General features: G+C 37.3%; 3 protein-coding genes across 8 annotated transcripts; all 3 read left to right on the top strand.

Moving 5' to 3' along the window:
• The first annotated feature begins 65 nt into the window (after positions 1-65).
• On the top strand, positions 66-2,149 carry LOC124438230 (collagen triple helix repeat-containing protein 1-like). Of its 2 annotated transcripts, XM_046988246.1 has the most exons (4): positions 66-239; positions 1,038-1,175; positions 1,312-1,435; positions 1,844-2,149. In XM_046988246.1, exons 1-4 carry the CDS (start codon positions 174-176, stop codon positions 2,062-2,064), a joined length of 549 nt encoding a protein of 182 aa, XP_046844202.1. In that variant the 5' UTR covers positions 66-173; the 3' UTR covers positions 2,065-2,149. The 2 variants fall into 2 exon arrangements, with proteins under 2 accessions (XP_046844202.1, XP_046844204.1); XM_046988248.1 differs by lacking the exon at positions 1,038-1,175.
• Positions 2,150-6,273: 4,124 nt separating this feature from the next.
• On the top strand, positions 6,274-11,997 carry LOC124438218. Of its 3 annotated transcripts, XM_046988223.1 has the most exons (6): positions 6,485-6,541; positions 6,935-6,981; positions 8,271-8,613; positions 9,267-9,704; positions 10,002-10,630; positions 10,868-11,997. In XM_046988223.1, the coding sequence occupies exons 3-6, from the start codon at positions 8,556-8,558 to the stop codon at positions 11,726-11,728; spliced, it is 1,986 nt and encodes a 661-aa protein (XP_046844179.1). In that variant the 5' UTR covers positions 6,485-6,541; positions 6,935-6,981; positions 8,271-8,555; the 3' UTR covers positions 11,729-11,997. The 3 variants fall into 3 exon arrangements, with proteins under 3 accessions (XP_046844178.1, XP_046844179.1, XP_046844180.1); XM_046988222.1 differs by lacking the exon at positions 6,935-6,981 and having other exon boundaries at positions 6,274-6,541; XM_046988224.1 differs by lacking the exons at positions 6,485-6,541; positions 6,935-6,981 and adding an exon at positions 7,670-7,879.
• A 93-nt stretch (positions 11,998-12,090) lies between these two features.
• On the top strand, positions 12,091-22,571 carry LOC124438216 (tetratricopeptide repeat protein 28-like). 3 transcript variants are annotated; one of them, XM_046988216.1, is made up of 13 exons: positions 12,091-12,185; positions 12,819-13,028; positions 13,125-13,290; positions 14,587-17,545; positions 17,639-17,852; positions 18,342-18,445; positions 18,993-19,242; positions 19,881-19,972; positions 20,054-20,258; positions 20,640-20,686; positions 20,820-20,896; positions 21,398-21,476; positions 22,128-22,571. In XM_046988216.1, exons 4-13 carry the CDS (start codon positions 14,978-14,980, stop codon positions 22,416-22,418), a joined length of 3,927 nt encoding a protein of 1,308 aa, XP_046844172.1. In that variant the 5' UTR covers positions 12,091-12,185; positions 12,819-13,028; positions 13,125-13,290; positions 14,587-14,977; the 3' UTR covers positions 22,419-22,571. The 3 variants fall into 3 exon arrangements, with proteins under 3 accessions (XP_046844172.1, XP_046844174.1, XP_046844173.1); XM_046988218.1 differs by lacking the exon at positions 20,054-20,258 and having other exon boundaries at positions 22,128-22,448; XM_046988217.1 differs by lacking the exons at positions 20,054-20,258; positions 21,398-21,476; positions 22,128-22,571 and having other exon boundaries at positions 20,820-21,163.
• Positions 22,572-22,689: the final 118 nt, after the last annotated feature.

Genomic DNA, 22,689 nt, shown 5'->3' with positions numbered 1-22,689 from the left:
TTAAGAATCAATCACAGAACTTCCGTTTCAGTAAGTGAAACGTGTCATTTCTGTGAGCTGGCATGATATGGCATAAATACATCAGTGAGCTGAGCATGATATACTTTACCATTCACTATTGATCGGTTTGCTGTTGGAAGCTTAGCAAAAATAATTCATATCTGCAATACATAATGAAGATATCACTTCAATTTACTGTGCTCGTGATTCTTTTCAATGGATACCCAAGTCTGGTTGAGGTACGAATGAGTTTCCTATGATTTTGTTTTCTGAAATTCGTACACATTTTCCGTCCGTCTAGCATGCATTGTTGTTCACGGTTAAACTTAGCACTCACAACGTAGTTGGGTTTAGCAACATGCTTCGTAACCTAGAGTTTTGGAAACAGGATTAAAGAGAACGATAATTGATGGGGCGTTATAAATCAACAAGAGTTATACTTTGCAAGTTACAGTCCAGCCTAGATACAATGATATGATTTTTGAAAGTCTATGGCACAAACACCATCTCATCACAGCATTTATATGAACTACAAACTGAGCTCTTAAATGACAATAAGCAAAAGAGTATTTGGGTTTATGTTGGCAAATATATGAGCTTCTCGTAACATTATCATTGTACATTTACTCTGCATAAAAAATAGGGCCGTAGAACTAACAAGGCGCGACAAAAATATTTCTTTTTGTCATAAGATAGACAAAGTTTTTTGACATTGCACATCCATGGATAGTATAGCCAATCATAAGAATATATATAAGTTTTACTAAAACGATGAAAAAAGCTTGACAATTCCAAGACCCAAAGAGCAAAGTACAAGTGCAGCAGTTAGACTTAATAATTTTCAATCGAATGATTCATTTTAACTTAATTCATTATACTTTGTTGGTTATTTCGAGCACCCAATGCAAACAATTTTTCGATTAAATATTTAACATGCAAAACAGTCTAGCATAATTCCTTCAAGCTTCCTGGTTTAACTACATATGTCTAAATGAGAGAGAGTGACAACTAGAGGTTTAATATTTCTTCATTTTAAGAGTGCAAGCTGTAGCTGTAACTGCAACGACGGAGGAAGCTCTTGTCCAAAAACGCAATACTACACAAGCACAAAGAGATTGGTAAAACAATGCGTATTTAAAAGCATAAACGACGATAGAGACGTCGGTGCACTCACTGTAAGTAAAATTAAAACTGCAGTGCAAAATATTTGTGAGAAGAAAGCGTGTGAAAAGTTTACTTTCGTAAAAGACTAATGAAGAATAAAACAGAAATTAAGACCTTTCTAACAATGATTCAACTTGTTCTTCGTAGAAACTCTCTTGTGATTTCAACAAAGAAAAAACAGATACTTCACTACGAGTGACATTCAACGGTGTTATGAGAGTGATTGGTTGTTCTTCTGGATGTTGTCGTCGCTGGTTTATAACAATCAACGGTAAGAGAAGCCTGAGAAGGATGTACAATAGAATTAGAGCAAGAATTCTAGATAATGTCATGCAGGCAGTTTGGACTTATTCAAGTAGAACACGTGTTTTTAAAAATAGAAAAGAATATTCATATTAAAAGAAACGATACAATTGATAAAAAAAATTATGCTTGAGCTTTCAATACACAATGTTATGTTGCCAGGTTTTTGTGGAAAATTTATGCTACTTTCCGTGTGATCGTACATGCATGCTTGACCAGGATCTGCTTCGATATTCAATACAATTCATCTGTAATTAAAAATTTTGACTGACACAGTGTTAAAACTGCTGCATTATGCAGCATATGTCTTCACAACTGGTGCATGGTAAGGTACTTCCAAAACAAAAATCGTGATACACTATTCATTGACGCATAGGTAAAGAATGCAAAGATCCAGCAACAATTGACTCATTGATATGGGCAAATGGTTCTGTAAATCGTCACATTCCTGGTGTAATTGATGGCATTTGCAATAACATACCAGCAGGACCAGTGAGAGTCGGTCTGTCCATAGCAGCCTGTTCTGGATATAGGGGCAACGGTTACACCGGTTGGAATTCCGTTTCGCGTATTTTAATCGAAGAAATGTCGATATAGTGAAGAAGATAAACTTTATTACTTCAATAATCGCATGGTCATCGATACAAGTTTTGAACTGAATAAATACGATTTATGAAAGAGATCACTCGCATTTTCTTGATTAAAAATGCATTATAGTCATAAGAGGCAAACCGAAGATATTTTTCTTCAGTATGTGACTACAATCAATCCCGAGTGGAATTTTAATTTAAATATGGAGACAGCAAGTCCCTCCGATTCGCAAGAGGCGCAACACTCAAAAACCTAACTTTGCTTGACAGTTTAATCATGGTCATAAAAACTCAACATTTTTTAGGATTTTGCATGAATTTGGTAACAATAATCGTGGGTTGGTTTTTTTTATAGAAAACTTGGTGTTGACATGTTTAAAAACTATTAGCTCAAGCACTTCCTATACAATAAAAGTGTTCGTATTACGATATATTTCAGCAGAAAAAACACTTTGAACATAAAAGTAAGTTTTTATTACGATAAAAGAAAAACAACGAACGTCGTGCGAACGTACGCATGCGCCCACGATATAACCTTAAACATAGTTAATACTTCACAAGAATGTTGAGTGTAATTTACAACAAAAAGTTTATTTGAAAATGTCCTGTTCCTCCTTGAATGTGCCATAATAAATACACAATAAGAATATTCTGCATTCATGACTATCAAAACATTCATTAACAATTGCTTCCAGAGGGCAAAACAAACACAAGCCACCCATAAGACAACTCCTCTTCAATGCTTTTAAAAGAAATCCAAAGGGCTTTTTATCTATTTTGGTTTTGCAGACATGGCCATTATTTGTTTGTCTCATTCAAATGCAAGCGAACGTCCATTTCAGATCTCTGTATCTTCGTACATACATCCACATGCAGAACGTCGACCTTATCTGTTGCACAATACTGACAAACACATGAAGAGCTACTAAGTCCGCCTTAGCTACTTGTCTAAATATTTTGTAATTGACGTCGATTTTTAAAGTATCTCATGTATAAGTTTAAAAGAAATACTCGTGACAAACAGCAATTTAATTGAGCTAAGTTCACCTATAGGATGACTCATGCCGCAACACAATAGGTAAACACAATGTGACAACTGAAAATGGGTTCTTGCTGCATGCTTTTCTTACATAATTTGCAAGCTATCATTTCTGTATCTCGCATAGTAGCAATTACTTTTGCTTTAAGCATCAATGTACTTCAATATGAGCGTGGTCAATGCACAATTGCAACAAAAATTGAAAATATAAAATTGACATTGAACAGAGATCCACCCAAAGATCAAAAACGGCAGTCGATTTGACGTCGGTCATTGTAGATTTTATCTTGAATTTTATGCATTCAATTGCGTCGTCACTCAACAAATATGATTGAAATAGTTTTTAAGCGAACATGCTGTTTTCTAGGTAACCTCATCGAGTATTCCAGAATTCTCTCTTGCAAACATATAGCCTGTAAAAAATATTTCCAACTCTTGCAATGAAAATGAATTTTTCAAAAGTGGGAATTACCGAAAAGATATTTCTTGAGAAGACATTTCTAGAGAGAGAATGAGGTAAAAGTAGGACTTACGTTCATTGGAAACACGTCATGTTGTAAACAGCTCCGAAAATTTTACATTAATGCACATGTGATGACTGAAGTTATGCAGCACCGTCTTATGTTGTTAGCGTTATTCACTTCGTTAATACCGCCACGATTGATCAACTGTGTGTTGTAAAACTTCGCTCAAATCAAATCACTTTATATCTGCAATACATATATATACCATGAAGTTCTCATCTTCCATTGTTGCGTTCTTGATTTTCATTACAGGATATCGAGTATAGTGGAGGTACGAATATAATTGTGTATGATTTAAATCAGTATCTTGTTGACAGAGGCATGTTGCTTGAATGTAAATATACCACGTTTAATATACTTGTCCACGTTTTCCAGCCTTCCTGTCGTAGAAAGTTTTTTTTGCTGTGAAATCGTCCAGATACAGGCAGTTCACGAATTATGTTTATATAATTTCGTAAAAGCACTATTGCCAATACACATTTAATATAAACGACAACTTTTTTGAAAATAGACATGTTTCGACATCTCATGATGCCATCTTCAGTATGAGTGAAATAATAGGTGATACAAGGTTTATATAAAAGTAATATGATACATAAATTACAGCAATGAAAAGGAAATAGGATAAATTAATGAGGAGCGTCCGAGCGTATTATAAACTAAATCTTGTATTGAATTTAAAAACTTGAATATTTAGGTCAGGGTTAGTTTTGTTAATGTGGAGTGCTTCTTTGATTTTAAGGGTGAATGAGGTGTCGGCAACCAAATGTCAACAACCAAAGATGTCGACAACAACCAAAGGTGTCGGCAACCAAATGTCAACAACCAAGATAGCTTTGCGATACGCAGACGACTATTACGCAGCGCAATCAAAAAGCGAACAAAGGAAGAAAAGAAGTTATCGAATGAAGTAACAAAAATATCAGAAAGTTTAAAGTACGGTGGCTCACAAGGGCCACCACACAAAATAAAATATTAATACACACACAAAATAAAAATACACACACAAAATACATTATACACACACAAAATAAAAATACACACACAAAATAAAAATACACAATACAAATATGATTGCGGGCGCTTGCAGTGTCGGATGGTCTGACTTTCATATTATCAGTTTATAATCAGATATGTGTAATTCACTAATTGTGATTTTAACATGTGGTCGACTTGTCGTCGTATTTAACTGTTTCAACAGCGAAACATTTGAAATTACATTTGGAAAGGAATCGAAAGCAAGCTCTTGCATAATCCTGGCATAATTATGTTTTGTGCCAACTGTGGTGCACAATCACTTGACGAAGCTTCTTTTTGTCACAAATGCGGTGTGCGTTTGGGAAGATTAACTTCTTTGCCAAAAGGTTCTGAAGCGTCAATGACGAGTAGCGTCTCTTCAAGCAGTTGCCCTTCGAGCTCTGCAAGTCCGTTAACTTCAACTTCAAGTACCCCAAAGCTGTTTATAACAAATACAGGACAGGCTAGAGCAATAATGTCCTTTCAAAGGACAACACATTAACCTTAATTTTAACCAGAATACGGGGAGCAATATCGTAAGCAACTTTGAAATAATTGATCACAGTGAAATCAGTGAATTTTGTTATATACTCTGGAAGTTGGAACCATTAGAACTTTAAAACAAATGCGATCAATTACGAGCAATTCCGAGTAAGCCGACACTGCAAGCGCCCGCAATCATATTTTGTGTGTGTATTTTATTTTGTGTGTGTATTTTTATTTTGCGTGTGTATTTTTATTTGTGTGTGTATTTTATTTTGTGTGTGTATTTTTATTTTGTGTGTGTATTTTTATTTAGTGTGTGTTTTTTTATTTTGCGTGTGTATTTTTATTTTGTGTGTGTATTAATATTTTTATTTTGTGTGGTGGCCCTTGTGAGCCACCGTATTAAAGAATATTTTCACATCAATCAAAATCAAAAACGTTTTCTCATTCAAAGACCCAATCCCTGATTCAATTAAATCTATGGTGGTATATGAATTCAATTGCGCGGTATGTAATTCCCGATACATTGGCGAAACTTCGCGCCATTCACCAGAATCAGGGAACATACTACAACAGACTATAATTCTCATATCTACCGACACCTTCTTAAATCTCACTCATGTAAAACCAACTATTCACCCTCTTGCTTCAAAATCATCGACACCGCCGACACCTCATTCACCCTTAAACTCAAAGAAGCACTCCACATTAACAAAATTAACCCTGACCTCAATGTTCAAGTTTTTAAATTCAATACAATATTTAGTTTATAATACGCTCGGACGCTTCTCATTAATTTATCCTATTTCCTTTTTATTGTTGTAATTTATGTATTACATTACTATTATATAGACCTTGTAGTAGCGTGACTACTGTGGTAGTAGCGTGACTACTAAGACCAGAATGCACAGCGCGCATTTTCATTAAAAATTAATAAGGCATATGGTCTATTCGGATTTTTTCCAAACCCTTTTCCCAATAAGTAAGACGATAAGGCAAGAACAGGAAATTGTCACCTGAGAAGAAATATCTACGGTTCTCGCAGTGCTACCGGCGTGCTACGCCTGTTGCTGTTATGTAAACAATGTTCACACCTCATATGTCCAACAGGAGGTCATTGTTCCTAACTGTTGGCTTCTCATTGGCATTATCTGTCTAACCGCAGTTGCCAAACCAAAAAAGTTGCCGTTTATCTTAAAAATTTATAGTTTTATAAGCACTACTGGATATAGCACAAGTCAGCCATTTCATCGTTCAATCATCATTATTAATCTATTACCCCGGTTATTAATACCGGGTAATATTCTCCGACAATGAGATCTACGAACTATTTACCAGATCAATTCATCAATGTGTCGTCGTCAATTTGGTTCAACGCAGTGGAAGATATGAACTCGAATTTTGAGGAGATTTTTCAGGTAATTTAGGTATTCAACATGAATTATTCATCCATCCATAAGTAAATTACGCAAATGAGTGGAAATTTATCTTCATTGGCGAGTGTGTCATATGGTTGTATTTAATATTTAATTGTGTGTTTATTGAAATCAAGTGAAGTTTGTCGAAGCACTTGACAAATTAAATGAGTAAACTAATATCGATCGATACACATATGTATGGCTGTGCATAACTGCCGTCTCTTTTCGAGTGGTTTGCGCGTAAAATTATCTTCAAAACTGTATCGAACTTTGTTGATTTTCTAACGACTTCCGGTTTTCGTTCTTTTTTTCTTTGCAATTACCATTTATAGCTCGCGAGCCGCGCTTTCCTACTTGTTGATATTTGTGAACTGAAATTATCAATTTCTACAGTTTCATTTGCTGAAGGATGATATTGTACGACTCAATTCCACTTAAAGGTATTTACCATTTATAATGACAAAAAGCGTGACGATGGGTCTTAATACATGAATATGAGAACAAAGCTTTGTAATTCATTTCCCTCACAACCGATAAATCAACGCAATGTTGGCAACCCAATGGGCTTTTAAAATGAGTAAGAGTTGATTCGGGATCATTAATTAATTTTAGCGTAAAAATGAGTTTGTTTTCTAATTGGTATGCATTATTACTTGAAGCTATTTTATTGACTAAAAAATAAAAGCCATATCATGTGACAGTCGCTCTCTGATATTGGTCTCACAAGAAATGACCAACAGCCATTTAACTGTTAGGTTGATCAAAGTTGATTACTTGTGATGATTTCTAGTCTTCATGGTGAAAGTTTTCCTACTTTCACTTTGAAAGTCAAGGATGATATTGAATTAGAACTTACTATATATAACATAGGAAATGAAACTGTTTGGGTGTATGAAATAGCAATTCATGTCTGATTCAATACCGAAGCCTAAAATATGTTGCAGTAAAGTTAACAGCATCAGTGATGTAGCCAGGCAGCCTGTTTATTTACTTCTACATTGCAAATGTTTTGAACTATCACTCTAAAATAAATTTTTGAAGAATAATGATATGTTTTTGAAATTTACACAGCAGGATTACAACATGTCAGTTGGATATGTCAGTTATGAAGGTCAAGTCAAATGGCACATTGTGATGAGGAACAATATTTGTACATAAAGCATAAACATGTCTCCCTAATTCATTTGCTGTTGACAATTTGAAACTTAGCTTTCTTCATTAGTTATCTTCATGAAGACACTAAAGTTAGTCAAATGGAAGCATTTTTCATTGTCTTTATGAAGAAATTAAAGTTAATCAAATGGAAGCACTTTTCATTGTCTTTGTGAAGATATTAAAGTTAGTCAAATGGAAGCACTTTTCATTCTCTGCATGAATATCACCCATTGAACTAAACATAACTGGAAGGCTACCTTCTCCTGGAAATATGAAGCCAAAGTTGAAACCGAAAAAAGACAATAATTTTCCTTGCTGTAGCTTTGCCAAAATTCCTGTTGTAAACATGTTGTTTATTATTAACTTGTCCACTTTGTTTACAATCACGCATCGCGAGGATGAACTCGCGTGATTTGACCCTCACACAAGCGTGTCTGAAAGTCAGATCACGCAAAATTTTGGCTTCATTTCGTGTGTTACAGATATATCAGTAGGTAGCCTTCCAGTATTGTATTTACGTCAATGACATCATTCGTCATTTCCTATCATTACAATTGCCTAATCTGAATTGTAGGGATGGCTGGAAAAAGAGGAGTACAATAAGACCAAAGGCTTTCTCAAGAAAAGCAAGTACTGGAAGAAATATTTCTGCGTTTTGCGACGTTACGAAGGTGACTCCAATGTTTATCTCCAGTGGTTTGACAAGGAGGAGGACTGGAGAAAAGAATATCCCATAGGCACTTTCGGCCTTTTTCCGAAATACGCCGTCTACAAACACAAAGTGGAAAGGGGGAAGAATCATTTTGAGATTTCCAACGAAGAAGAGGCTCATTATTTTTTGTCAAGCAACGAGAGGACGATGGATTTGTGGGTCATACAACTTATGATGCAAACTCGACTCAGCTCTTCCATGATTGGTAAGATGATAAGGATTCAATACAGTACCGACCTCGAGTAACATGACTTGACTCGTGAGTATCGAATGGCGAGTGGGGAGTGAATTGCGAGTCACTCGAGAGTGACGAGTTGCGATTGAGCGAGTGACTCGCGATGCAGTTGCAAGTCACTTTCGAGTGTGAGAAGTTTGCGAGTGAATAAGTGACTCGCTGTTTGCGAGTGGATAAAATAACTCGCAAAAATTTCTCTCTTCAGTATTTGAAATTGACAAACATAATCTTAAGTGTAGTGACAAGTAAAATTCGTTCAACATTTTGAAGGCAACGGTTTTATATCTTTTTATGAAACATGGGAGCAAAACGACTATTCATTTGAAGCAATATCTCGGGACCTAATGACAATGATATTAAACCTTGTGTATAGGAAAACCACGTGTATAGTAAGGCCTGTATCTCCTCTGCAAAGTGTTCTCAGTTCAACAACTGGGTTAGCTTTGCTTTATCTTCTATAATAACTGAAGCAGTAAGCCCAGCACACGAGCACTTGGTCTGTAGAATCAGTACTTGCAAAATATTACTTTCTTTCACTGCATGTTCATCGATTCCCCATCATGCTCATGCATTCCACTCGTATATTGACTTTTTTTTGAAAAACCGCGTTTGTTGTATTTTAGCATCAAGCTTTAGGGTGAAAGGTGACGACAGCGACGAGAGAAAAGATATGCAAAGAATCGGTGCCAAGAGCCTAAATTGTCTACTGCATCTGTCGGAGTGGGGTATGACCATTGCCTTGGAGAGGACCCACTCCGTTCTCTCTCAATGGCCGCTGACCACGATAAGAAATTTTGAATGCACGGACAACAACGAGTTTATGTTTGAAGCCGGTCGGAAATCGCCAATGGGAGAAGGCAAATACAAGTTTTCTACCTACAACAACGAAGATAACGCCATATTTGATCTTCTTGATCATTACACTACCATGAGAGCGCGTCGCATCAAATCTCCAGGATCGAGAAATCGATTGGATTCAGCGAACGATGATGAGATTGCTCAAGCATACGGGCAGTTACGTTGGAGCGTCATGTTGAGCCCTTCACAGTTAAATCTCGGAGGTATGGTCTATGATCGACGAATACCTTAAATCAATTATAGTTTCGGAATTCTTGAGTAATTAGACGACGAGACTACGGCAGTGACGTAGTCGGAGGGGCCAGTCGCCAGTTCCCATCCCCTGGTGAAATCTCCCCCCCCCAAAAAAAATATGATGTGTATAGTACTTAATTTACGTTCTTTTTAATGACAGTCACGGTCCCCTTTCTTTTTAACTGAGTCCTTTGCGGAAAATCTTAGCTACGCCACTGCTGAAAGTAAGTTTGTTAATAAACCAATGTTTTTCACAACTATTTCAGTGATTCCCGGAATGCCCAGTCAACCACAAGACATCGCTCCGATTAGACAACCTAAAGACAATGGTATTGTTCGCCACGGAAACGGTCAGACATCTGTGAACGGAGCAAGCAATTCATACAACCACCTAGATTACTTTGGTAGTCTGGAAGAAGTTCTGCAAAGATCGAGAAGCAGCTGGGGTAATGCCAATAACAAACGCTCAATACGGGAACAGAGAATCGGGGACTCTTACGACCATCTGGAACGTACGAATAGCTACAACGGAAGTCCTTCAGCGGTTGAAAACCGATCGCATTCTCTTAGCAGTGTAGATGGACGAAACCGCTCTGGGTTTTCGAGTCCGCCACCAGAATACAGTCGTCTGTCGAGAGAGCGTATTGCATCGTTGCCAAGCAAAAGTCCAAATTCGGAATTTTATGATCGACTGGATAAGGATAAAGTGGAAAGGAAGCACGCTTCGTTGCCAAGGAACAGTAGCGCGGGAAGTTCAGTTTTCTATGACAAACTTGATCGATCCATGGCTAGCATACATCAGGGTCCAGAGACGAACAGTTATGACCGGCTGGACAGTATGCAAGGAAGCGAGGCGGTCTTGAATAAAAGTTCAACGGCTAGTCCTCCTTCATATGTAAGTAAAATTTGTGATTGATGATTCCTTGCTGTTGCAGTAGACTCATGTTAGATTGATTTTTTTTTATTCGTAGAAGGGAAAATGGACTAAGTTGATAATATTTTGTATAACTTTCATCGTTGAAAAGGCAGTCTCAAGCGTGAATTGAACTACGCATGCTTTGAACGAGTTCAAACTATCTTTCTTGCCCGTCGTTTGTACAAACGCAGTTTCAAAATCAGAACATTTTTTTAGGATGCTAACGAGTACGATGTGTTTGGAAATCCGAGAAAATACACACCAAAGTCCTACGAATTTCTGCCACAAAGTGGTTCAACCACCGAAGAACTTCCTCCTCCCATTCCCAGTAAACCTTCATTCATGTTAAAAGGCCAGAAAACGGCCAGTCCAGTGAAACCCGGACCCAGTCCACCAACAGACTCCGCTTCGCAGAAACAAGATGAACCTCTACCACCTACACCTATGGTTGATATGGTTGCATCAAAAACTACTATCCAAAATGGATCCGTACAATCCATAGATATCAATGGAAGCACTTTATCTTCCAATGGGGACACCCAGCATTACCAAAGTATTTATGATGAATCTTCCTCCGGTGTCAACGGATCACATTATCAGACTGTCGATGATCAGAAAGAAAATTCAGAATACACAGAACCACTTCCTAGAAACAGCATTCATTCCAGCAATCCCAACTTGAACAAGATCACTAACGAAGGGAAAGGAAAGTTAGACCCATCTAAAAAGCTTACCCTACATCGTAGCGCCCCTTCGCTAGCACATTATTCCACGGTCAATAAGAAAACCAAAGGTTCGCCCAGGTTGACGAAGGCGAGCAGTACATTTAAGCTCTTCAAGAAGATCGGAAGATCTTCAAAGAAGGAGGGACCCACATACGAGAAAATACCGCGAAGAAGCAAAAAAGGATCAAAAAAGGACTTGACAGCGATATCGACGTCAAATTTGAGGCAGGACGATGATGTATCGTACGTTGATGTAGACGGAGAAGAAAGCACGCTGGCAAGAAATTCAAGAACATCCACTGCATCAAGACCACTTCCATCACTACCGCAGAGGTCAAGTTGGAATATATAACGAGAAGAAAAAGGTTTAACCGACTCGAGATTTCCAAGTGCTGTTTTTGGCAAGACGGGTGGCGGCTTTGAATAAGTCTTCAAGTAGTTTTTATGTATTGTCATGACAGATTTTTAATTTTGAAAATAATTTGAAAATGAAAACGAGTGCGCTAATGCTTTTTATACTCAATATTTGCGTAAATGCAGCGCAAACAAATTTTTAGTACTTTTAAAGAGGTGATTTTTTTAAAACAAATAAACGCAGATCGAATAAATATTTTAATTATATCGCATTCGTTTACGTTTATGTTTACATGAAGTTTTCCAAAGCTGGTGAAGATTCGCTTTTCGCTTGCGAGCCCTCGTGCCCATTGCTCATTTGCAGGTTGCTATGGTTACAATGTAGAGATTTCATAGAAAACGACCATAATGTATTGTTTCATTTGACAAATAAATACAAAATGGAACTTGAAGAGGTAATGCGATATTTTTTCAATGTTATTTACGCATATATAGGATGAAAACACCGAACAAACGTAGGGTTTGTCTCTTGAATGAAATTTCAAATTTCTACGATCTTTATGACTTTCTCCTTTAGAAATACTTTTAATATCAGAGTTGCTCGTAGATTTGACACTGGCGATTTTTGGTAATATTGCAAATATAATAATGCTAGCCAAAAAATGTGCAAATCAACTATAATTACGATGCAACTTAGGGGTATAAATTAAATGCCCTATGATATTTGATAAATGTTTCTAAGTATCAATGTGTTAGAGCTGTGGGGATGTGTTGCAGTGTTAATTATAAGCCATGCAAAGTCCCTTCATCTATAAACTTTACTGACTCACATTGAAGGGGCACCCCATGTTAAGTGAAATATGCACAAAAAGTGATACAAGAAGTGATAGGGGACAAAAAGTCAATCGAGCTAAAATTGCATGTGGGCATTTCCATCAAATAAAGATACTAAAAAGCTAGGTCCCATAACATAGACCACCTCACTTGTGCATTTTCATGAAATATTTTTTTATGAACATGTAAATATGCTAAGAAATTTAAATATATTAGCATATTTATAAACTAAATGCATAAATTCTCCTATCTAGCTTGAGACTATGAAGCAACATGCCATATTACTTTCAAAAGAAGGCAGCTACTTACAATCCATTGAAGAATTTACGAAGATTCTCATTCAGGATCCGAGCAACTTTGAAGCCCTCCTTGGCAGGGTTAATGCTTGTGTGCACATGGAGCTTTTTCATAGATGTCTGAAAGATATTGAATTGTTAAGTCGGATTGAACCTTGCAATGTGGAGGTACAAGTGCTCTAAAGTCCAAACTACAATTAACCATGACGACATTAAACATGCACTTCACTTCACTGTTGACCAAGAAACTAACTTTTCTTTCAGATTCATATTTTGGCTGGAGAAATATATGAGAAAATTGGTTCTATCGAGGAGGCAATTTGTGCCCTCCTCATGGCATATTTATGCAACCATCAAAAAACCAAAGTTTTCCGACAGATATTTCATTTAACATCAACTGTCTTGGGAGGTCGTCCTTGGGAAATTGCAGGTTTTAGTGCATTGTATTATCAAAAACTTGTGTTGGTTTATTCGTAAAAGTTTACATACACAGGATTACTACCTGACTGCTCAAGTCTCAAGAGGCATCACCTCTGGGGAAAAGTTCACTTTTTTACACTGTTCTTGGCAAATCCATTTTTCAATCCAATTTTTGGTATTGATTGATTTCTGCTTTCTCGAACATACGTTGTACTGCTTACATATTGTAGTCAACTTGTTTCAACAACGTGAATCGCGCTGAAAAAACCCCAACAAAATTGACAATTAGAGTTCTCAGCAAAGAATATAAAAACACCAATGTCGTGAATCAAATCAGAATCAAGACACTTCTTCTTGGTTGCAACTCGGTAAAACGACTACAGGTTATAATACCGGACCTTTTCATCACGATTTTTCCTGATGCGAAAATTCTTGCCGACAAAAAACCCGTGGTGTTTATGTCGATACTAAATGTCAGCCAGGGCGATATAACTTTTATGAAAATTCTTGCAATGGTGTGAGGTTTGCAGGAAGCAACATCTTTTCATTTCATTATCTGAAGTTTCCTGGTATAAAGCACGATGACGTCAAATATGTTTAAATGCGCTCTTTGCAAAGTTCCCAGGACTAACTATCTGATTAAGAAGTGTTCTTGGTAGATATATTTCATCATCTTTCTATCAAACTTCGATAACATTTCATCGCGAAGTTAGATGTATTAAGTCTGTTGCTTATAGACTAGAAATTTCTTCCCCGAAATTTACATTCACCAAGATTACTGCTGGCCTTGAAAAGATCGAATCAAAGATTTAAAGGTGCCTTCAGAAAGCTATACTGCTTTGAACAACGTAGCTCGTCTTTGCCATTCACCATCAGTGGCTTAAGCATATTGATAATTGGGTGGGTTCATATTGATATATGCAGGTTATAATCCGTTGAAAACAATGGATTTCAAAGGAACTTAACACCGCAAAGCATGCATACATGAATATTGCACCTAACTCCATTTAAATCATTAAATCCTAAACCTAAATACTTATTTCCTCATTTCATTTTTCTACTCAACAAAACCCATTGTTCTTATTTTTTTGTGAAAAAATACAAAAGACCTTGCACTGGGAGGGGGTGGGGGGGTGGAGGCAGTACACAAAACTGTCGACCAGATAGACAGTTATCTCTACGCATTTGCAGTTTATGTAAAGCCCTTCTTTTGCTTTTACCAAATAAACTTTTCAAGAGCCAAAAGTAATGGAGAGGTAGAATGTATTTCTTCACTAGAGAAGTGAATCAATCTTTTTCCGTTTAGGAAAGACTAATGCGCTCCAGATTTTGGCAGTTCTAACCAAAAAGCTCACAATTGAAGGAAAGTTTCGCGTTTCACTTCAAATGGGAATCGTCATCCTCCTGGTTCATTGTGTTGACAAATCCACGGTAGAAGCTGTGAAACTTGAGTTGAAGAAATCTTTGAATGAAGAACGCCATTACAAAGGAGTTATTTCGAAAAATCCAGAGGAGAAAGGCGGAGAAAGTTGCACAAGACAAAAGATTGAAGATGGCGAGAAGAGCTTCGTAGACCGTGAAATAGCAGAAAAACACAGTGAATTTGAGGAACTATTTTTGCCGAAAAATTGCCTAATGAAACTGTCACGCTTGATTTGCTGTTGAAGAGCTTAATAGAAACGATAAATTTCAGGTTTATGACAACTTCTGAAGAGCACGAACATTCTGATCAAGACGGAACAGAGAAGAATGAACTAATGGACTTTTTGCGAGACATTGAGCCAGAAACTAGGAATGACATTCTCGAATCTGTTTCGGAATGTTGTGACAAACGTGAAAACGCGGAAGCATCAATTTGGTTTGCTCAAATAATGTTATCGACCTCCATACGGATGGATGACAAGATTAGCGCACTACGAGCTTACAACAGACTGGCGCTTTTACATCGCAAATACGGGAAAATTGACGAAAGTTTATTGTACTTTAAGAAAACGCGAGAGAAATACCGAGAATTCACGGCAATTGAGAATAAATTTCGAGGAAAACGGCATTTCGAGGTTTCTGTAATCGAGCGAGAAGCATTATTGAATCTCAGCATTCTTTACAGAGACATGGAACAATACGACCAAGCTGGCATTCTCATGAAGGAGTATTTTTCGAGATTAAATTTGATCGAGCAAGATAAGTTAATAGAAGCCTATCACTTATTGGGTGATGTTGAAAGTTTACAGGGGCGATACGAAGACGCGATACGAAGTTTCAGAATTCAGTTGGCATTGTGTATGCAATACAACGATAAAAATGGCCTTGCAATGGCTTACAGTAGCATTGGAAAAGTTTTCCTGAAATGCTTTGATGTATTGTCGGCGAACGAATGGTTCCAGCTAAGTTTGCGTGCTTTAAACACTTCTGGTGAAAAGGATTATCTTTGTGCAAAAACGTATAAAAATTTTGGAGAAGCGCTCCTGAACCAAAATAACCCCCGACAGGCATTGTTCTACTTCGAAAAAACGTTGAAAATTGCCATTGATATTCGAGAGCGGATGATAGGAATCGAAGCGATGCACGAAATAGGAAGATGTTACAAATGTCTGGGTATTTTTAAACAAAGCGAGTTCTTTCTTAAACGTGCTCTTTTGGAATGTCAAGGATCCGGGATGCTCTTGGAAGATAAAATAAAGGAAGATTTAGCAGGGATGTTGCTGGCTGTAGGCAGGTTCAATGAAGGTTTAAAGATTTTATACGAACTTCGAAACCATTTGGAGTCGAAGCTAGAAAAGCTTAGCCAACTGAAATTGGTAACCAAGAATCCGCTGTTCAAAAGACTCAACGTCTGTATCGCCAAAATTGTTAATATTCTCGTGGACAAAGCAAGGATTGTAGAAGCCTTCGAGGTGGCAGAGAAAGGAAATTCGCTCATCCTCAAACAAATGTTAGATTTCAGAACACGAATCGGATTTGTTGAAATGACTTTCGATGATCTTTATACTAATCTTGACGACTTATATAAAATAGTTCGAGCAAGGAATAAGGTGGTTCTGTATTATAAAATTTTGAATAATGGTTTTATCGTGTGGGTGATTGGTCCATCCCAAGATCGGCCTAAATATTACAGGCATAGTGCTCCATGCAGCTCGCCTTTTGGAAATACAATAGCAAGTCTCATTAATGGTTTACTGACAAGGCAAGATCGACTGGCTAATTACGACTGCGATCATAGGAAAACGGTCGACTCTGTCAGCGGTTTCAACACAGTAAATAAATTAAGGTGCAGTAGCAGTCATCTTCGCAGCCTGATATTTAATCAAATAAGTGCAAGTCCAACTGATCTTGGATGCAGTGATTGGAAAACAAACGAAATATTTCAGAACGACCTTTCTCCGTACACTTTAAAATCCAAATACATCGATTCACTTTCATCGCAAGGACAAGCTGTCGAAGATGATAGACAAAGGTCCGCTGAAGCCGCTCCAAACACACCTTCCCTCGCATGTGGAAAGAACTGTCTTCAAAAGCTATCGGAGCTTCTTATTTTTCCCATCGAGAAAATGCTGACAGAAATTCCCGACTTGAATGTTCGTGATTTGGTGATTGTAAGCAATTCATTTCTAAGAATCGTTCCATTCTCGGACTTGCTAACATCCCATGATAAACACCTGACCAATCTGGTAAATTCCGTCCAAATTCTACCGTGCGTATCCGTTCTAAAATTACTAGAACTCAATTGCAACATAACCCCGAAAGGAATAGCGGTTATTGGAAATCCCGACGAAAACTTCCAAGCGATGAGGAATATATTGAAAAGAAAGCCGCAGCCGGATTTTATGGAAAAAGAATTAAATGATGTCGCTATTCTGTTGGGAAGCATTCCGGATGTGGGTGCTCGCGCTTCAAAAGAAAATTTTCAGCGGAAATTTTGTTGCAGTAACCTAATACACGTTGCAGCGTATGCCTCTCTTGATGAAGGAACGATCACTTTTGCACCTATCCCTGAAATTGATCCACGTGTTATGGAAAACGACGCACGTGATCCATGGGAAATAAATTTGGAAGACATACTTGCGTTTCGTTCAGCTCCAGACGTTGTCGTGCTGAGCTCGGGTTACGGGTGTAGGCATCATTTTAACGACATAAATGCATTCGGCACACATCTGCCGCTTGCCTTGATGTTGGCAGGCGTTAAATCAGTCGTCATGACAATATGGACCACACCCCAAATCGCTTGTTTGACATTCTTTCGGGAGTTTTACAAAAATATCTCAAACGTAAGTTCGATATTTTCGTGATAAGCCGTTGGACATCCAAAAAAGAGTATCTGTGTTGATCATAAGTGTAAACGTAGCTTTAATCTACTACAGAATATGTTCGTGAGCCGTTCATTGGTGCAAGCCAAAGATTTCATCAAAGGTATTGATATGTTCAATGATCCAGTAAACTGGGCGTCATTTCAGGTCTACGGTCGCGATTGTTTGCTCGATGTTGAAGAACTAAGACGACGTGAAGCCGAAACATCGTTTGTTGAAGCACAAAAATTAGCTGTTGAAAGATTTGCTATCGTTGGACAGCGAAAAGGTATTTATATACGAGAAAAAGTTATTACATTAAAAGCATCGGCTTTGAAATATATACAGTTTGCGCCATTTTTTTCCTTGCAAAAGAAACCGCACCAAGTGTGACTAATTAGCGCCATTTTTTTCCTTACAAAGAAACCGTACCAAGTGTGACTAATTAGCGCCATTTTTCCTTACAAAAGAAACCGTACCAAGTGTGACTAATTAGCGCCATTTTTTCCTTACAAAGAAACTGTACCAAGTGTGACTAATTAGCGCCATTTTTTCCTTACAAAAGAAACCGTACCAAGTGTGACTAATTAGCGCCATTTTTTTCCTTACAAAAGAAACTGTACCAAGAGTGACTAATTAGCGCCATTTTTTTTCCTTACAAAAGAAATTGTACCAAGAGTGACTGACTGCTTTTTGTAAGTGGCAGGTCATATCCCTCGTTAAACAGTCTCTTGTGAATGTTTGCATGAAAGCGATTTGAAAAATGTCTACCTTGCAGAGAGTTCCGATGCCATTTTGTATCAACGTTCTCTGGAAATGGTCCACGATCTTCTACTTAAACATCATTTACAACCAAAGCTGCTCCAGATTCTGCTTCAAGTGGTAGCTAATTTTGACTTTCGTCGACATACATGCTAAGTTGATTAGTGATATTCTGTATTGAAACTTAGCCATCTAACCAGCAGTAAGAAAAGCTTGTATGACACCGAGAAACTACAATAATAAATGATTCGTAGCTAGTCTACAAAATATTCCAAAAAATCGCTCCAACAACACAAAATTGTCAAGATACAATTACAATTGTCATTGGTGAATGACGATTGTGTATAGTTCTTACAAGAACTGTTGAAAACCAAAAAAAGATGACTGTAAATTTAAATAACGCGCTGCATTCTTCAATTTTCCTTGTTTTTATTATAAATAGAATTATAATTTTGGTTTTCAGCAAAGCTGACGTCACACCTGATCACGTGACATCTGATGAGAAGTCTGCCTAAATACATCGTGTCATTTAATTATACATAGCTATTTTTATTTTGATCTTCAACAGTTATAAATTGTCATTCGCCATGGACAAATACGCTGCTCATAGCAACATTTGAGTTCACAACCACAACCAAGTTTTTGTATTTTTTTCTTCATTCTATAGTTAGAAGAGTCTTTGACTATTCTAAACACTTCTCCGTCGAATGAAAACTCCAAGAAAACTGTAAATGATTTGCCTTACCGTGAGATTTTCAAGCCGTGGTTGTCACTGGTTCTTCAAGCAGAAAAGTTCCTTCTTTCGCTTGGATTTCTGGTTAAAAGTATCGAAACGCGTCAGACGGTGCTTGTGTACCCCCACTGGAATAGAAACAATTATTTGGAAAAAGTTCAATCGCTTCTTCAATCTGTTCAACGTATGTTGAAAATAATTATCTACCTTTTTGATTTCAAACAGTCAGTAGAACACTGATGCACGATTTCTGTTCGTCACCGTTATATTAGTTTTCATGGAAATAACAGCAAAAACGTTTTGATGTTAGGAAACGGTTTTATTCTTATAAATGATTTTCAAAAATATTGCTCTGAACAGCGTATTTTTCACGATGAATGAGAACTGAGTAATTCTTAAAAGAGCTGTTGAAAAGCAAAATGAAGATGGCTGTAAAATCAAATCACGTGATGCATTTTGGCAGACAGGTGTTTGATGGATGACATCACTCTCTGTTTGGAGATGATGTCATTTTTCCTTGTCTTCATTATAAACAAAAGTAAATTTCAGTTTTCACTTGAGCGGTGGTGGCATCTGATGAGAAGTATCGTGTCATTTTATTTATAGCTATCTTTTCCAATTGTCATTCACCATGACGAGTACGCTGTTCAGCGGAACATTTAAGTTCGTAACGAAAAATTGTTTGTTGTGTGTTGATGTAAATTCACACATTTCATTCCCAAGGTCACGAATCATCCAATCATAAAGAGTTTCGATCTCAAGTTTGATTGGATCATTTACGAACATGGGAACTTAATACCTGGAATGTTAATTTTTAAATAGAAGTTGTTGACAATTCTCCAGTATTGTCGGATGCACTGAGAGTTGTTCTCATTCAAGAGGATAAATGTACGCTCATCCAACTACAAAACTTGGTAATAATTTATCAAAAAAATTCACTAACCTCAACCTAGCTTAAGCGGACTCAGAATTTGATATTTCGACAACAATTTCAGCTGCATGAAAAATTACAGACGCTCAATGACGTTATTGAACTGAGCAACGCACCTATGGCACTTATGTTTTGGCTTAAACGAAGTACTCGCCGCCTGATTACGGAGTTGGGCTTTCGCCAGATTGGTGACGAGTTACACGTAATAAGTGACAAAAACAACAGATGTGTCATGGAGTCTTGCGTTAATGTTATCACTGTTTTAAATTGTAGGTATTTGTAATGGTATGGGGCGAGTTGAACGGGGAGGGGAAAGATATGTGACTGACAGAATTACTAACTATAAAACACGTGAATGAGGGTCGTTTGGAGACTGAAAACTCGGGTTACCCTTCATCTCCATCGGCAGAAACGCTGCTGGTCATTTTTATGATTTGTTGTTAATCATTGCACTGTCACTCTCATTTTTTAACGACCTAAATTCGTAGCATTAATCAATCCAGGTTGTTGATAAACTCGTTGCTTTGACAAAAATCCACTTTCTTCTTTTTGCAATTTAAAATTATGCATACGACGTAGCTTAGTGCGAATGACAATCACCGTTGAATGATGAACCCCGAGATGACATGATCATTTCCTTTTACGTATAGCGTTTCAGAAAGGAACTAAGAGTCAGCAACATCCAATGTTGTCAGAGGTATGTAAAAGCAAACTTGGATATTGTTATAACGTCAAAAATAACTCGACGCATTTTGAATTCTAATGAAAGTCGATCTTTTTTTCCCGATTTTTTTTCTATTGAGGCATTTTCCCCGTTTTTTTCTATCAAGGCAAAACTCGATACAAGATGGATGCAACACCGATTTAGCAAGGATGAAAAAAAGGCGCGATGCGTCATTGCCAACAGGTGCATTATATATACTCGTAATTGAAAAGTTTGACAGTTTTTTAAAGAGAGCATTAACTCGTTATCCGTTTCCATACAAATACGCATGAATGTGGTGTCAAGAAACGCGAGCAAATTCAGTATTACGACGCATTAAATCGATGAAAACTCTGCCTTAGAGAAAATTAATAAGTCTTCCTAATAGGCAACTCACTACACCTAGACGCACTTCATAAATTTTGAAGTACTTTGTAATCCTATTGTGCAATATAATTAGCAGCGCTTACACACGAAAGCACGCATAACGAAACCCTCAGAGTTTCTACAGTGCTTTCGTTGACAAATAATTTGTAAAGATTACTGATTCAAGACAGGGCATTTCAAGGTCAAGTTCTGTCGACCACGTCTATAGTTTCGTGCATAGGTTGTTTGAAGCTTCCCTTTTATGTGCAACGTTGAGTTACTTTAAATAATATTGTGTCATTGAAACTGTGTGCCTCTTATTTTTGCATATAACGAAAGCTTGGACGCTATTGATGATAAATACAAGACCATATTGGAAGACACAAAGAGATGGCATAAAAACACTGTCCTGACACAGGTATTAGCAACACAAGCAGTATCTCAACAAGCACGCGACTTTTTAGTCCAGTTACGTTAGTAAATTTCAGTTAGTGAACGCAGAAAAGTCCTTGCATAACATGAGCAAACAAGTGGACAGGTCTTCCTTCCCATGCTTTCACTTGCTTGATGGTGCTTCGAGGCAAGTTGAACTCAAATATCCTGAAGTTGAAAAATGACGTCATAATCGCATGTGGTCTCTGGTCCAATGAAAAAAGGAGATTGTATTAGGTGTTAGAATTGGATTAGGAATTAATTATGTGTTAAAGAAATAAGTGGTATTCGCCAAAGCAATTGTCTTTTGACATGAAATTGGTGATCTCTTTCTTTACTGATTCGACACTTGATAACTGGAGATTTCAATTTTTTTTTTGGGGGGGGGAAAGACTTATTGTTTAAGGCTATAAATAGTCTGGCCCTACGTTTTGTTAGGAGATCAATGCGAATATGGCCTCCCCGGCGTATTCTGGCATGTCTCACAGGGAAAAATTTTCCATTTAGAATTTTCAACAGATACGTTTTTAAAATTCAAACATGTCGTTACGAGATCGCTCACCAGAACAATAGGAAAAATCCTCTATCTTTCCAATTATTTGCTTGACCCATACAAATTTTGCTATCATACATTTAGGATGAGCTTTGCACCAAAGGTGAAATCACTGAAAACAAGAGCGAAAACACATGCAAACTACCACCCATAAAGGGAGAGGGGAAAACGTCTCGACACGAAGGAGATAATCCTTCAAAGTTGAAGAGCGTCGGAGGACCATCGTTTCTTCGCGTTTCTTCGAAGCGAGAACGGACGTCCCCGTTGATCAAATGTACGTTAAGAAGAAACGTGACGACAAAGAATTTGGGTCATTGCTTACGACGCATAAGAATGGAGCACGAAGAAGAAATAAAAGAAGTTCTTTCCTTGTAAAATTTTTGAATAAACGTTTTGTTGAAAAGACGATCTGTGATTGAGAATCTAGTATATTGTAAAAACAAAGCTAAGATCTTTTAACACTACAGTAGCTTATAATTCAATCATATAAGAAAGTTGGGCGCAAATAAAACATCATCCAATGTTCAACAAAAGATCAGTACGTAAAACCAGCACGTCAAGCGAGATCAATTCATGTTGAATCAAAACACACACAGTTTGCATTGCATGCGTCAAATGATAATGGAATTGAATACTCAGCTAGCAC

The sequence above is a fragment of the Xenia sp. Carnegie-2017 genome, unplaced genomic scaffold, assembly GCF_021976095.1.
Source record: "Xenia sp. Carnegie-2017 unplaced genomic scaffold, XeniaSp_v1 HiC_scaffold_19, whole genome shotgun sequence".
NCBI lineage: Eukaryota > Metazoa > Cnidaria > Anthozoa > Malacalcyonacea > Xeniidae > Xenia > Xenia sp. Carnegie-2017.
This window is presented reverse-complemented; position numbering and strand designations above follow the sequence as displayed.

Coding starts and splice junctions, on each gene's coding strand:
- LOC124438216 (XM_046988216.1), top strand. CDS start 14,978: ATGACAACTTCTGAAGAGCACGAACATTCTGATCAAGACGGAACAGAG. Junction 20,259..20,639: donor TGTTATCACTGTTTTAAATT/GTAGGTATTTGT, acceptor TTTTACGTATAG/CGTTTCAGAAAGGAACTAAG. Junction 20,687..20,819: donor AACATCCAATGTTGTCAGAG/GTATGTAAAAGC, acceptor TTTTCTATCAAG/GCAAAACTCGATACAAGATG.
- LOC124438230 (XM_046988246.1), top strand. CDS start 174: ATGAAGATATCACTTCAATTTACTGTGCTCGTGATTCTTTTCAATGGA. Junction 1,176..1,311: donor GAGACGTCGGTGCACTCACT/GTAAGTAAAATT, acceptor TGTTCTTCGTAG/AAACTCTCTTGTGATTTCAA. Junction 1,436..1,843: donor CTGGTTTATAACAATCAACG/GTAAGAGAAGCC, acceptor ATTGACGCATAG/GTAAAGAATGCAAAGATCCA.
- LOC124438218 (XM_046988222.1), top strand. CDS start 6,437: ATGAGATCTACGAACTATTTACCAGATCAATTCATCAATGTGTCGTCG. Junction 6,542..8,270: donor ATTTTGAGGAGATTTTTCAG/GTAATTTAGGTA, acceptor TCTGAATTGTAG/GGATGGCTGGAAAAAGAGGA. Junction 9,705..10,001: donor TTCACAGTTAAATCTCGGAG/GTATGGTCTATG, acceptor CAACTATTTCAG/TGATTCCCGGAATGCCCAGT.